The sequence below is a fragment of the Eublepharis macularius genome, chromosome 6, assembly GCF_028583425.1.
Source record: "Eublepharis macularius isolate TG4126 chromosome 6, MPM_Emac_v1.0, whole genome shotgun sequence".
Classification (NCBI taxonomy): Eukaryota; Metazoa; Chordata; class Lepidosauria; order Squamata; family Eublepharidae; genus Eublepharis; species Eublepharis macularius.
Window position 1 is genome coordinate 11,938,069 of NC_072795.1, and position 15,872 is coordinate 11,953,940.

Below are 15,872 nucleotides of genomic sequence, written 5' to 3' on the forward strand. Positions count from 1 at the left end.
ATTAAATGTTAAAGAAACAAAAGGTTCCGCGGAACGGTAAAGACTAACCAGTTTTATCCCCACGTAAGCTTTTGTGAGTCAGAGTTCACTTTGTCAGATGCATTAGAACATCTATTCAAATCAGCTAAATTAATGCTTGAGAGTTCATGCAACAGAAAAAGGCGGGAAAAGTGGGGTAAAGTTACAGTGAAAACAAGAGGCCATCAAAGAATAATTAATCCATTCAGGGTGGGTGAGAGCCACTCCCATCTGTGGCGTATAGGCAGGGTAGGACTGACATACAAACTTCTGATAGAAATACAGCGTGAGATAGGCCAAACAGATTCAATAACGCAATATGGAGACCGTATAATTGTACCGCAGAATCAATAGTGCCAATTAATACTTCCTGATCGATTCTAATTTGGTGCTTTCCTGAAGAATTCAGCACTTTCACGCTGGACAAAAATCCTCTGAGAAAGTGCTGAATTTGGGTTTATCAAGAAGTTTAACACCGTTCTCCCTGCCGCGTGGATCTTGGTTTCTTCACTTAGTGTATAGGTGCCGATATCTCAGCATCGGCCACCTTTTACACACATACAGATTCTGCCGTACGGTCTCCGTACTGAGCCTGCTTAACACTGTATTTTCCATGATCAGATTCGATACTAACCCTACCCTGCCTTTCTATCAGTTTGGGAGTGGCTGTCATCTGTTCTGAAAGGACTGATTGCTCTTTGAATGGTTCTTGCTTTTCACCGGCCTCCCTACTCACCCATCAATTTCAGTGCCACGAACTCCAACATAGAAACTTGGATTGGACGCCCTCACAGTTTGACGAATTGACTTCCGGCTCACAAACGCTTACACTGGAACAAATCATGTTAGTCTTCCAAGCGCTACTGGACACTTCTTTGATTTGGTACAACAGACGAACACAGCCGCCCCTCTGGAACGACTGTACTGGACTGTGTGATGACAAGGTATTAAGCAGCTTCATGCAGGCATAGCCAAATGAGGTGAACGAGGTGTAACTCTTCCGTAATGATCACCTCTGGTTCCTTTGTGAGATTTGAGCCAGGGTTGTGTAATGGTTAGAGCACCGGACGAATATCTGAAGGGCTCCAGTTCGAATCCCCGCTCGGCCAAAAAAGCTTGCTGGGGGCTCTTGTGGCAGTCCCGTTCTCTCAGCCAAATCTACCTCGCAGGGTTACGGTGAGGATAAAAAGCAGAAAGAACCTTGTACGCTGCTCTGCACTTTTTAGACAGGATAAAAATGTAGCAGATAGATAGATAGATAGATAGATAGATAGATAGATAGATAGATAGATAGATAGATAGATAGATAGATAGATAGATAGATAGATAGATAGATAGATAGATAGATATTATTTATTCAATTTGTAATCCACTCTCCCCGCAAGCAGGCTCAGAGCGGATAGACAGATATTTAAGGAAGGCAGTAGTGTGTAGTGGTTAGGGTACTGGGACTAGGATTTGGGGGACCCTTCTATGAACCCCTGCTCTGCCATGGCACTTGCTGGTGACCTTGGGCCAGTCACGCTATGCCAGCCTCGCCTACCTTGAAACTTGGCACTTTTATTACCGTCAGAGGGTAGATGCATGAGAAAAAATATACTTATTAAACATTCCTACATTTTAAAAAAGGAAACTTCTGATTAAGGGACGGACCCCACCATTCTTCAGTAGACACCTTGCGGGTAAATTAATATAGAATACATAATATAGAGCCCTGACCTGAATAGCCCAGGACAGCCTGATCTTGTCAGATCTCAGAAGCTAAGCATGGGAGACCTCCGAGGAAGACCAGAGTTGCAGAGGCAGGCAAGGGCAAACCACCTCTGTTAGTCTCTTGCCATGAAATCCCCACCAGGGGGCACCATAAGTCAGCTATGACTTGATGGCCCTCTCTACCACCACACAAGATAGAATGCTTGGCGCGCAACTGTCACATATTTCAACATAGCTGTGAGCAGTATTGTAACAAATGCCCCAGCGTCCCTGTTGTCCTCTGTGAAAAAGTGGCGCTATGTGAGAAAGCTCCATGCCAGGGTTCCACGCAAGGAACAGCAGGAGCCTTTAATCCCTGCTTGGGGTTCAGCTATCTTGACTCTCTGTCCCATTCTCCGCTGTGCTGCCTTCACCGCAACACAAACCTTGAGGCAGCCCTGGCTGGCAGTGCGTGGGGAGGGGGGAGGGGGGGGAGAGAACCCAAAGTCGCTGTTCCCTGGAAAATATTACACAATCCTGGCAATCAGGCCAGCATATTGACTACAAGAGAGCATAAAACCCTGTTGTAAAAAGGGATTAGGTTGTAGATTATTTGCTGGAGATAAGGTGGCCAGCTGGGAAAAGATCAAGGTTAGCAAGTGGCAAAACTGGACCTGGCAAGAAGAATCAGGCAGACTTGCACAGGGTGGGTGTCACAAAGAAGGGGTGTGTATGCGAAAGGGAATGTGCAGAAAAGCAAGCAGAATCCGGGAAGAAAATGAGGCAGGCGAGCTGGTCGAAGCATGTAGCTAAAGAGAAAGAGAGCCGACTCACTGAAGTTTAACGGAAATACATGTTTTGGCATCTTTGCAATGCCAGTCACTTGCATACTCGTTTCTTAGCAGGGACAGGAAATGAAAGGGTCAGCAACACACCGGGGGCTTCCCATCTGGCCCCCAGAACAGCTCCAGCATCACCTCTCCTTTTGTGCACTGCGAGCTCAATTTAAACATGGCACTGGGGAAGCAAAAGGTCCCACCTGTGGGACTTTGTGGTTGCATGGAGTCTGACCCAAGGTGGGCTGCCAGCCACGCTAACCAGCTGTCTGGCTTCCAACAGGTGATAGTCTGGTTTCAATGAGAGGCCATGGAACTGTGAAGTCCCACAGGTAAAGCCTTCTGTGTCATGCTTAGATTTGGCCCCTCCCACTTTCTCCCACCTTGACCTGGATAGCCCAGGTGAGCCTGATCTCGTTAGATCTCAGAAGCTAAGCAGGGTCAGCCTTGGTTAGTAATTGGATGGGAGACCTCCAAGGAAGACCAGGGTTGCAGAGGCAAGCAATGGCAAACCACACCTGATAGTCTCTTGCCATGAAACCCCCTCCAGGGGTTGCCATAAGTAAGCTATGACTTGAGGGCACCACACACATACTTTCTCCCATGTAAGAGACTTGACCCAAAAGCTCCTGCTCATATGAACGGCAAAAGAGGCTATATCAGAGTCTGCAAAAGAGCAAATGTGGATACCGAAATCCTATATTCAAATGTGTGGCTCAATCCATTCCAAAGGGCAAGGCATTGTTTAAAAATACACCTATACTTATTTAGGCACTCCGCCACGCAAACATCTTGAACTTGGTTTAAACTTCTGGCTTCTCTGAATGACCCAATTAAATGCCAGTTACGTTTCACGGCAGTTTTCAAAGGCCCCAAAGGAAGACAACGGCATCTTTTTCGTGTGAAATAATTTACAGTTTTCTAACCTTCGCACACAAATCAGATATGGATACAAATCACCAGGTGAAATATGAAAAGGTGCCTTAATTATTCTCCGACATGCAGTATGGTAGAGTCCTCGAAAGCCTCGAGGAAATTAACAGGAAACAGAATGCTCGTGAATATACTGATTAATCAATAAAAAATAGAAGCTCCAGTGCAAACCCATCAAAGCATAACAGTAACATCGAGCAGTAACTGCTTATTGATCTTTCAGACCACAGCAGGATGTACACAGACCCCCCCCTTAAGAATCTCATAAGAACAGTAATAATAACAACCGTCAGTGTGCTTATATACAGCTCTTCTAGACAGATCAGTGCCCCACTCAGAGCAATGAACAAAGTCAGTGTTATTATTATTCCCACAATACCGCTGGGGAGCTTGGCTGAGAGAAGCAGCTCACCCAAGGCCACCTGCAGAGCTCATGACAGTAGTTTGAGTCGAACTAGCAGACTGCTGATTCGCAGCCCAACCACTTAGCCGCTATGCTACAGCAGCTCAAAAGGGATGCGCCTTGGTCTAACTGGATACGGAAGAGAGTCTGTGTGGCATAGCGTTGGAGAAGGACCTGGGTTCAAATCCCCACAGGGCAAACTGGCTGATCTTGGGCCAGTGGCTCCCTCTGAGCTTAAACTACTTCACAGGGCTGTTGTGAAGGGAGAAACCAGACCCCCTGCGCTAACACCTTTGGGGAAAGGGTGGGATAAAAATTGATGGATGGATAGATAAGCCAATCCCTTCTACTTGTTCATACTCAAGGGCTTAAGTGAGGGGTGCAGGAAGCTCTCTTAGATCAGGTCATCTCATTGGTCCATCTCAGACTGTCTCCTCAAAACCGGTACAGGCTCTCTCGGGTCCCAGGTAGAGGCATCTCCTAGCTCTTCTTCCCACGGTCCATTAACGGTAGGGACAGAATCCCAAAATGTCTGCCAAAAGATCATGTGCTCTACCTACAGGACTCCAGAAAGCATCCGGTTGCCTCAGCGTTGGTGCTCATTGCCCCAGAAGAGCGGGACGTTGGAATGAAGATCAGTTCCCAGCTCAAACCAGCCAAGTCGAGCTCCATCAAGACTCTGCCCCACTGCGAGGGGGTGAGTGGAAGTTGCTTCATAATGTGAGAAATCACCCCCCAAGCGCTGCTCAAAGAACTCTGACAAAGGCCTGTCTGTCAGATCCTTTTGAAGTGACTTGGAAAGATGGCTTTCAAAAGCCAAGATTGATGGGACAGAAGACAGAAAATGAAGAGGGGTGCCATTTCTGCCCCCTGGGAAGGAGGGAGAAGATCCAGAAAGGGAGAGGCTTCTTTTAGACAGTTGACAAAGCCATAGCTGGGGGCAGGAAGGGGGCAGAGCAACAGCTGCTCCATTCCCCAGGGACTTAGTCCAGTGAGAAAGCACGGTTGGAGGGGGCAGGAAGCATGCCTTTATTATGGCTATATTCCCTGGATTAACTACATCAAGGAGGAGGGCAACAGCCATGGAGCTCTCGTCCTTAGCATAAAAGGTTTGAGCAGATAGATCTTTTGCGGCCACAATAACAGGGGTTTAGAAACATCATAGTGGGGGGACAGAAGGACAACGTATAAGCTTCTCCAAACCAGAAAAAATAATCACCTGAAAAATTTCACTGTTCCCATCCCACCCGTCCATTTCCACTTGCCATTGGTCATTCGGTAAGCGGTGGTGGAGGAGAACAGCGTCAAGTCACAGCTGACTTATGGCGACCCCCTAGTGAGCCAGTTTGGTGTAGTGGTTAAGAGCGGCAGGACTCTAATCTGGAGAGCCAGGTTTGATTCCCCACTCCCCCGCTCGAAGCCAGCTGGGTGACCTTGGGCCAGTTACAGCTCTCTCAAAGCTGTCTCAGCCCCACCCACCTCACAAGGCGATTGTCGTGAGGATAATAATAACATATTTGTTAACTGCTCTGAGCGGGCATTAAGTTGTCCTGAAGGGCGGTATATATGTCGAATGTTGTTGTTGTTTTCATGGCAAGAGACTAACAGAGGTGGTTTGCCATCGGCTGCCTTAGCAGCCCTGGTCTTCGTTGGAGGACTCCCATCCAATTACTGTGGTTCTTTGCAAACGTGTATGCAAATATTTGAAGCAGAGCCTCTCAGTTCGCCAGACACAGGCATCGCATCACAAGTGTGCGGCAGTGCCACTGCACCATCAAGCTGACATCATGTGCCACCAACCCACAACGTGCGCCCACCATATTATGCAACCTTCTTCCTCTCAACCTGTTTTTTCTTCTACGGCCAGGGCTGCCTCCCACCCAGTAGGCAGAGCAGCAGAGATTGACGGGCATCCCAGACCAAACTGGAAACTAAGGGGCATGTGAATACTCCAGGTTTTTCTCTCGCTGTGGCTGTTCCCCCACTCAGCATTCACCTATTGCCGTGATCTTCCAAGCCCCTTTGGTGTTAGCCAACGGCAGCAGTGTGCACACCAACGGCATCTCCTCCTAAACAGTTACACATTCCATTGGAAGGGGGGATGTTTTTGAACATCACAGCAGCAGAAAGTTTTCTGGGGCACCCCCAAGCTAAGCAACCCCCCTACATAGGCAGCGATACACAGAAGGAAAAAAGCAAAGCCTTTTCCAGTCATCTCTTTGTGAAAACATGGCTTTCTAAAAGGATTTCGGATGCATTCGTGGAGGTTTACCAATGCCTGTTAGCAGCAGGGCTTTTTCTCAGCTGGAATGCGGTGGAACGGAGTTCTGGCACCTCTTAAAAATGGTCACATGGTCGGTGGCCCCACCCCCTGATCTCTAGACAGAGGGAAGTTTAGATTGCCCTCCGCACAGCAGCACGGAGGACAATCTAAACTCCCCTCTGTCTGGAGATCAGGGGGCGGGACCACCAGCCATGTGACCATTTTCACCGAGGGCCGTTTAAACTTTAAAAAACTCCCCCCTGTTCCAGCTGACCCAAAGTGACGCCATTGTGCGGTCTTGAGTTCCACCACTGAGTTCCACCACCTCTTTTCCCAGAAAAAAAAGCCCTGGTTAGCAGGATAAAGTCAAATAGTGCCTTCACTTCAATATGACCTCATGGGAACGGTAGCAAAATATCTGATTTAATCTATGGTTGAGAGAAATAATGGTGCATTCGATGCCCGATCCCAAATTCCATGATTTTGGACCATAACTGCCAAAGCAAGGAATGCGAGCATATGAATATGCCTTTTTCCTGAAACAGATCGTCGGGCATTTCAACCCAGTCTTGTCCATGATGACTGTCAGCCGCTCACCGTAGCCTTTGAATTGGAGACCCCAGGGGCAGAACTGGGACTTTCCACCTGCAAAGCGCCGTATCTCTTTCTCCGTTGCTATCCCTCTCAGACTCTCAAGGCGGCTGCATCCCACCCCCCTTTCGTCCTCACTACAATCCTGGGGGTAGGTTAGGCAGAGAGAGAATGACCAGCCCAAAGTGAGATTCATGGTTCTGGCGGAATTTGAACCCATCTCTCCCAGATCTTAGTCCAACGCGAACCACTGCACGACTCTCTTCCGAGGCCCGGTGCCTTCCCTGCTTGCACACGGGACAGCCCTAAGGCATTTTCCCCCAGTAGAAGAACAAAAAGTGCATCATTGGCAGCCCACCCTTTTGTTAGAAAAGTGGACAGGAGCAGGGGTGAAAAGGAACAGGGGGGGGGAGGAGAGAAAGGGTAGCGTCAGTTAACCCCAGACTGTGGTAATCCTCCCTAAGGCGGCCAAAAGAGCGATAAACCATGCTGTCCCTTCTCCATCACAGTCCTGGGACTTTGGCCTCAGCAGGTACATTTTATCCCCTAAACAGCTTGTTCCCCTGCTAAGAAGCCAAGCTAATTTTTTTTTTTGTAGTTTTGCCTCTGGAACCTCCAGGCACCGGGGCGCTTGCTTAAATCCCACAAGGCTTTTTGCAAAGAGCGGGAGGAAAAACACCGATCAGGGCTTCCATTTCGGACAAGCAGAAAGCTGCCTTAGAGCGAAGAATAGTTTTGGTTTTCACGCTTAAGGACACTTTCCTGGGAGTAAGCCCCATGGAATAACACAATGCTTGCTTCTGAGTAGAACTGATCCTTTGGTCTAGCAAGGTCTTGTCCATTCAGACTGGCAACTGCTATCCGGGGTCTCAGGTAGAGGTCTTTTGCATCACCTCCCAACAGAGCATTTTAACTGGAGATGCTGGGAATTGAACCCGGTACCTTCAGCATGCCAAGCAGAGGCTCTGCCACCAAGCCACAGCCCCTCCCCTTGACCTCCCCTATGGCTTCCAGACCCTTCCTTTATCCAGGTCTTCCAGCAACTGGGAGAGAAACCCTCTCTAGCACGACTTCTGCCTCCTTTCAATTCCATCCATCCCCCTCTTCCATGAATTACAGACTGAAAATGACATGAGTGGTGGAGGAGAGTTCTAATCTAGCCTTCCCCTTGAAAGGCTAGCTTTCTACTTGGATGGAATTTTTTTGGTATGGAGGAGCAGTCAGAGAGGTGAGCCACCCAACTGCAGTCTGTGGATCAAACTAGATGACGCCATGTCCCTGAGTCCATCACAGCAGCCATTTCATCTCTGGAAATCTTTTGGGGAGAAGGGAGAGACAAGAGCTAGTTTGGTGTAGTGGTTAAGAGGGCAGGACTCTGATCTGGAGAACCGGGTTTGATTCCCCACTCCTCCACTTGAAGCCAGCTGGATGACCTTGGGTCAGTCACAGCTCTCTCAGAGCTCTCTCAGCCCCATCCACCTCACAGGGTGTTTTGTTGTGGGGATAATAATGACATACTGTATTAACTGCTCTGAGTGGGCATTAAGTTGTTCCGAAGGGCAGTATATAAATCGAATGTTATTATTGTTCTTATTATTAAGAGCTTCTTGCCTGTCCCTTGCCGCAGTCCCCAGCAGAATTGGGACCCTGTGGCTTTTTTCCCCTCCTAAAATGGTGCCATACCCATGTGGTGGATTGGGGGACGTATGCCCAAGTTAGTGCTGGGGAAACCTGGGTTTGAATCCTCACTCGCCATGACTGGCCTTTGGACCAGTCATTGTCTCTCAGCTTCATCTACCTCGCAGGGCTGTTGTGACAAAAAAGGAAAGAGCAGAAAACAATGCCTGGCGTTCTGAGCTGCTTATAAAAAGGGTGGGACTAAAGGGTAATAAATAAATAAACAGAAAAATAAACAGGAGCCTCTCAGTTTCAACTCCGAGGTGAAAACAAACAACATTGTGTGTTTCAAACAGCTCTACCACCCTACCCCACCCTGAGCTTTTATTCCCCACAGAAAGGCACTGCCGCTGATGTCAAGTTCAGTGGAGAGGGGGTACCTGAAGCAATTATAACCAGGCAAATGGCTAGCAGGCAAAAAGTTAAATGCCGTCTTCCTCTACATGTGAGGTGTGCCTTGGCGCGTGACGCGCGTCAGTCTCTTCAGCCTCCCCCTACTTAGCCCTCCCACTGCTGAAATTTAGCTTGCCTGCTCCTCAAGGCAAGGAAAACTCACCCCACCCGCTCAGATTATTTTTATCCATTATGGAGCTACACAGCCCTCTCCCACCTCCATATTCAAAGGCAATAAACTTCTGAAGACCGATTTCAGAAGCTAAGCAGGGTCGATCTTGGTTAGTAATTGGATGGGAGACCTCCAACGAAGACCAGGTTTGCAGAGACAGGCAATGGCAAACCACCTCTGATAGTCTCTTGCCATGAAAAGCCCACCAGGGGTTGCCATAAGTCAGCTATGGCTTGACGAACTCTCCACCCATGCCAGAAAGCAACATTGAGGGAAGGCCTCCGCATCTATGCCCTGCCGTTGGCCCGCTAAGAACTAGATATAGGCTGATTCCGCACATGTTGGATAATGCACTTTCAGTGCACTTTATCAATCGTTTGAGGTGGATTTTTTGTTCCGCACACAAAAAAAATCCATTCCAAATGATCTATAAAGAGGACTGGAAGTGCATTATCCAACGTGTGCAGAATCACTCACCACCCCGCATTGAAAGTCCCAATCATAATCAGATCTCTCTTGATCCACCACTCTATCTCTTCAAGCATTTTCAAAAAACATTTTCTGTTTCTCACTGGCCACATAAATACACCCTGATGTAAAAGACCAATTGAAAATGGCCTTTTGAAAATGTATTTCTTCTCTTTTTAAAACTTATTTTCTGTTTCTTTCCTTTTTTTCTTTCTTCTTATATATACTTCCTTTTTCCTTTTCCTTTTAATGGAATTTTAATCTTTCTATTAAAATAAAAAAATCAATTAAATAAAAAAGAAAGTTACATAGGACCTGGCAGGTTAATCAGACATTCATTGACGGAAATGTTTAACAGAAGGGGAATTATCACCTTTATACCCCATATATATGACTAGACTAGAGGGACCACCGGTCTGATGCAGCAGGCCTCTTCTTACATTCACCCCCATTTTACCCTCTCCAAAATTTTGCCAAGTAGGTTAGGTTAAGAGAGAGAGAACAGCCGGCTCCAGGTCAGCATCTTGGTTCAGTGGGGAATCGAACCCAGGGAGTCTTCAGTCCACCTCAGTCCAAGCACTCCTGCACCTGAGTGCTACAGGGGATTTGACATTTTATAGCTGATGGTCCATTCACACATGCAAGCCATCATCTGTTATTGCAGTCACTGAGAGATAGCTGTTCATGGGGGAATCAGACCTGGGCGCTGGGGGAACCGGATATCCTAGAAACTGAAGAGGTATCTTGAGGAATCTTATTTTTCCAGCCCTGCAGTCTGCTTCACCCATCAAACGATAGCTTGTCTTTGTGAAGGGGCTCTTGTGTTCGGCCTAGCCTCATTTTACTGTATTAATGTAAAAGGGAAACTGGGGTGTCCCCCCCTCCACAATGGGTAGTCAAAAAGAAGAGGTTGTCTTACATTGGCATACAAGCGTGTAACTTGTTAAAGGGTGGGGCTCTCTTACATTCAGGGTCATTTCGCTTTTGGGTAAATACTGGCTCTTTTTAGAGGTTGTAATAAAGCAGAGATAAAGTGAATAAACACTTTAGAAGTTTCCCCCCTCTGCCATGCAGTAGCCAAAGAAGCAGCAGCCCAAGAAAAATAGTTTCAGGAGGGCAGCCGTGTTGGTCTGTAGTAGAAAAGCAGGACGTAAGTCCAGAAGCACCTTAGATTTCCAAGGAATGAGCTCTCTGTCACATTCATAGAGTGGAAAAGGTAGGAGTCTTTATAACCTAGGCAAAGGGTGGGAAGGGTATTGCAAAACAGAGTGTCAGGACAAATTAAATCAGCGTCGACTCTCGAAAGCTCATACCCTGGTAATCTAGAAAAGAGCAAGCGTTCAGGAGCACCTACAGGTCTAACAAAATTTGTGGTAGGGTATGAGCTTTTGAAAGCTCATGACTCACGAAAGCTCATACCCCACCACAAATTTTGTGTGTCGGTGCTACTGGATTGTTGCTCTTTTCTACAGCTGCAGCCAGACTAGCACGGCTACCCATCTTGATCTACATCCCTGGAAATCTAGTTGGTCTTTAAGGTGCTCCTGGACCCGGATCATGCGCAAGACAAATGTTATCATTGACTCTACTTTATACAGTCGCCCCATCAAGCACTTGCCAGGAAGTTGGGATCACCAGCAAGAAACAAGCTTCAGCCATTTACTAGGAAAGGGGTCCCAATGTGTGGTTGTGAGAGTGGGGGCAGCGGCGGGAGGGGAGGCGCAGAAGAGAACAGAAGAAAAGGAGGTCAAGGCATGATGGCAGGGAAGGAGATTAAGGGAGATTCTTCTGTCTGCCTGTGGAGGGGTCTCGGGCCATGTGCTCCTGTGGAAAACTGCCAGAAAAACATCAGAAGTCAGTTAATGGGGGGGGGGGGTTTAAACGGAAAGGCGAAGGAAGCACAAACAGCTGGGAGGGATGGAAATAAGCCCAGCAATGCAAAAAGTTTCATTTGCGGGCAAAGGAATTCAGCAAGCAAGTTCGAAGCAGGAGGGAGGGGGAAGCCTAGCTGGGAAAGCTGCCTCAATGACACCTATTTTGTCCCAACAGAGAGGTGGACCCGACAGGACCCAATGCAAAATGAGGGAGAATCAAGAATGGGAGGGGAGCATATGGGTGGGGGGGGTGAGCCTTCCTCACTGCAAACAACCCCCCCCCCCATAAGCTACCACCTTCAGGAAGAAAACTTTCAGGTGGCTCAGTCTTCAATGAGTTCGTTTATTCATGGAAGGAATTTGTTGCATTGGGGACCGTTCCAAAAGACGATTCTACCATTTATAGTACAAGATGGGGTAGTCACGTTCGTCTGTTTGTAGCAGTAGAAAAGAGCAAGAGTCCAGTAGCACCTATAAGACTAGCAAAATTTGAGGTAGGGTAGCAGCTTTCGTGAGTCACAGCTCACTTCGTCAGATGGCATCTGACGAAGCGAGCTGTGGCTCACGGAAGCTCTTACCCTACCTCAAATTTTGCTAGTCTTATAGGTGCTACTGGACTCTTGCTCTTTTCTACTGAAGCGATACAGTCTGCGGTTCTACCACGTAACATGGAGATCCTTTTTTCCGTCAGGACCAGAGAGGTCCTACAGTTTTGAAGACACGGGAGAGAAGATCTTGGCGCCTTCTTTCCAACAGGGCAAAAAAAGCTTGGGGAAAGAATAAAGAGAAGGGAAAGAGGTTAAGCATCCCCTCTCCCTCCATCTTCCACTCAACAACGCAGCTTACAGTGCTGATTTTGATTCAAACATTGGAAGGGGGGATATATATATATATGACACTATTCCTTATCCATTGATCCTCCGATCTCCCAGTGCCTCTCAGTCTCTTGGTGAGTGTGGGCTTTCAGAGCATATGCACCTTTGAAAGAGCACCACAAACGGTAAGCCCCACGTGACCAGGACACACAAGTTAATGAACATACAGAGCTGTCTTATGCTGCTTCAGGCCCAACGCCATCTGCTCCAAGTGGGAGCGGCTCACCAAGGTCTTTAGCAGAGGCTCCTGCCCAGTCTTTCTGCCCAAGTTCTTTCACAGTGGCAATGCCAGCGATTGAACCTGAAACTTCATGCATGCCAAACACATGACCTACCGCTAAGCTATGCCCCCCTTCTGAGTTTTATATAGATGGTGACAATAGCACCTATAAATTGTCACCTGTTAAGAGCACCACCACCTCTTCCATCGAAAGCGGCCGTAAAACAAAATTTACCCTTCGGCAGTGCCCACTTTTGGTCGTCCTACCAACCAGTTATGCCCGCTTCAGCATACACAGTCTCTTGGCAATGCCCTGAGAAGTCGGCCCCCAGTAGCAGAATCTACCATTTGGGGGCTCACCCAAGACCCCATTCCCCACTGACACCCCCCCCCCTCCAGGCATGTTCCCTACCGCCTGCCATCTAGCCCATATGCAGTTCTTTTATGATGAAAGTGTACTGTCAAAATAATTCTGCCCCAAATAATGCAAAAGTAGTAGGTGCGGAATTAAAAAACCTGCATGCGTGTATATTATGAACTCTGCAACTGTTGTATATGGAATTATTAACATTTGTGGTTTGAGAGCCAGCGTCGTGTAGTGGTTAAAATAGTAAAGAGTCCAGTAGCACCTTTAAGACTAACCAACTTTATTGTAGCATAAGCTTCCGAGAGCCACAGCTCTCTTCATCAGATGCAGCCGTGGTTGCCGAAAAGCTTAAGCTACAATAAAGCTAGTTAGTCTTAAAGGTGCTACTAGACTCTTTACTATGTTTGCAACTACAGACTCACATGGCTAACTCCTCTGAGTGTAGTGTTGGATCGAGGTTTGATTCCCTGCTCTGCCATGGAAGCTTTCTGAGAGACCTGAGGCCAGTCACATACTCTCAGCCTAACCTACCTCACAGGGCTGTTGGTGTGAGGATAAAAATGAGGAGAGAAGAATGACATAAGCTGCTCTATGCCCACTGGGGAGAAAGGCAGGGTATAAATGAAGTTAAATAAATAAATAAAAAATAGCCAGCCACAACTTTATTTATTATTTATTAGGTCACTTGCATCCTGCCCACAGGGACCCAAAGCAGCTTACATTGTCCTCTCCTCCATTTTATCCTCACAACATCCTTGTGAGGTAGGTTAGGCTGAGAGCGTGGTCCGTTCAAAGGTCCTCCAGCTTCAACATTTGCAGTCTCTGGATCCATGCCTACTTCCAGAAGGTCTCTGTCACCAGCTCTTCCCCCACCATAACACATTACAGAGGGACTAAGACACACTGAACGATTTCGCTACCCCATCCAAGCGCTGCGTTCAAAGAGAGGCATTGACCCACAGTAAGTGTGCAGACACTCAATATGTGGTGTTCACAGCAGCCCAATGGACTGACTCCCTCTGGCATCGTTCACTCACCACTGGGCCGTGAGATTCTCCCTTCCACCTCCCTCAACCCATCTTGACGGTGTATTTATTTTTGTACATTTATCCAGCTCTTCTTACAAGGAGCTGAGGGCAGTGGACAGAGTTCTCCCCCCTCCACAACAACCCTGCGAGGTTGCTTATTTCGTAAACTGCCTTGGGCAGGTTCCCGGAGAGGCGGCATTAAAATGTTCTAAATAAACAAACAGCTAAAGCGGAGAGAGAGAGCGCAATGGACCCCAGGTCACCCAGAGGGTGGAGATTTGAACCCGGCTCTCTCAGATTCTAGTCTGACCTCTCTGGTTCTACTCAAGATCTTTAACCCTTTCTTGGCGTGCTTTTGCTGCCCCCATCCCAAACCGACCCTTCTCCAGAGACTCCTACAGGCAGCACCAGCCATCCTGGAAGTGCCCACAGGGAACAGCCGGCTGCCAGATGCCCTCCTGGGAGGCTCCTATTCCCAGAGTCTCCGGGATTCTTGCTTTCCCTTGCCATAGCCAAAGCCTGTGCCAATGGCTCTGGGCCGGGCACATTTATAAGTAGCACCAAAAAAGCCCTTTAGCTGGTTCCCTTCCGTGCCCTCTTGACACCAACTGCTCCTCATGCAAGTGCCCCTGGCAGGGTTAGAGGACTCCCCACCCGCCTCTCCCCCGGTGGCGAAAGAAAAAACGCTGCACATGCTCAGAGGCACTCTCGGGATTCTCCCCAAGAGGTTCCGCAAAAGCGATCCGGGGATTCTGAGCTGCAAAGCCGCCTGGTTCGCCTCTTCTCCCCACCACCCTCTGCCTGGGAAGCAGGCGTGGACGCCCCGCAGCCCGGGGAATGCGGGAGCGGCACTCTGCACATGACCAGAGGCACTCTCCCCTTCTTGCAATCCAGGCGCTGAAAACAGGTGCCCGGCGCAAGGCAGTAGGAGGGACGGGCGGATGGACCCTCCCCGGCAGGCTGCCGGCCCCCGCGGCACGCCTCCCGGTTCGTCCCTTCTCCCAACCACCCTCTGCCACGGACGCACGCGTGGACGCCCTGCAACCCTGCTAATAAGGGCTCGGGAGCGGCACTCTGCACATGACCAGAGGCACGGCCCCCTTTTTGCAACCCTGGCGCTGAAAACGAGATCCCATCGCAGGGTAGCGGCAGAGGGACGGAAGAACTGACGGACTCTCCCTGCCTGGCGCGCACAGCACGCCTCCTGGCTCGTCCCTTCACCCAACCACTCTTTGCCTCGGACGCACACGTGGATGCCCGCCCGGGAGTGGCACTCTGCACATGGCCAGAGGCGCTCTCTTGCAGAAGGGCAAGATCGGGGTCCAGAAGCGCCAACTCGACTCCCAGGGTGTCAGCTTGGGAGAGCCCCGGGAAGCTCGCTGAGGCCGAAAACAGGTGCCCGTCGCAGGGCGGCTGCAAAGGGAAGGAAGGAGGGACGCCTGCCCGGTCCGACCCGCCCACATGCCCGCCCGGCCCCCGGCCCGCTCACCAGCGTCTGCTCGTACTGCAGCGCCCGCTGCTCCAGGCCGCCGTCCGCCGCCATCCCGGCCGCCAGTCCCCGCGCTCGGGCGGCCGCCTCGCCTTCTGCCGCTGCCCTCCGGCCTCCGCCGCCTTTCCCCACGCCTCCCGCACGGGGCGGGCCGGGGAGGAGGTCCCGGGACGGGCGCTCCGCCTGCGAAGGGAAGCGAAGGGAGGCAAGGCGCCGGCTCTGCGGCACGGCGGGCGGGGGCACCGGCTAAAGGCGCCGGGCCCGGGGGCTGGCCCGTCCGCCCCGCCCCTCCTCGCCCGCCCCCCGGGCTCCCGCGCCCCAGCCCGGCTGGAACCGGAATGAGGCAGGGGGCTGGCGGAGGGGAAGTGCCCCGGGGGGGCGACCGCTGCTTCTCGCGAGCAGGCCTCGTTCTTGCAGTGGGGCGCCGTCCCGGGGAAGCGAGGAGAGGGTTGCCAACTCCTGGGAGCGAAGCCTGGGCCGAGCAGGGTTTGGGGAGAGGGTACCCTGGGGCTCAGTTCAAGGTATTGGTTATCACATACCTCGGCCAGGCATACCTACAGGACCGCCTCCCTC

General features: G+C 49.9%; 1 protein-coding gene across 2 annotated transcripts in view; it reads right to left on the minus strand.

Moving 5' to 3' along the window:
* The window catches only part of CLCN2 (chloride voltage-gated channel 2), a 95,315-nt gene extending 79,948 nt beyond the window's left edge, over nucleotides 1-15,367 (minus strand). For both annotated transcript variants that reach the window (XM_054983983.1, XM_054983982.1), the window contains exon 1: nucleotides 15,300-15,367. In XM_054983983.1, coding sequence (XP_054839958.1) covers nucleotides 15,300-15,353 — 54 coding nt within the window. In that variant the 5' untranslated portion in view covers nucleotides 15,354-15,367. The remainder of the gene's footprint in view (nucleotides 1-15,299) is intronic.
* Between the last annotated feature and the right edge of the window lie 505 nt (nucleotides 15,368-15,872).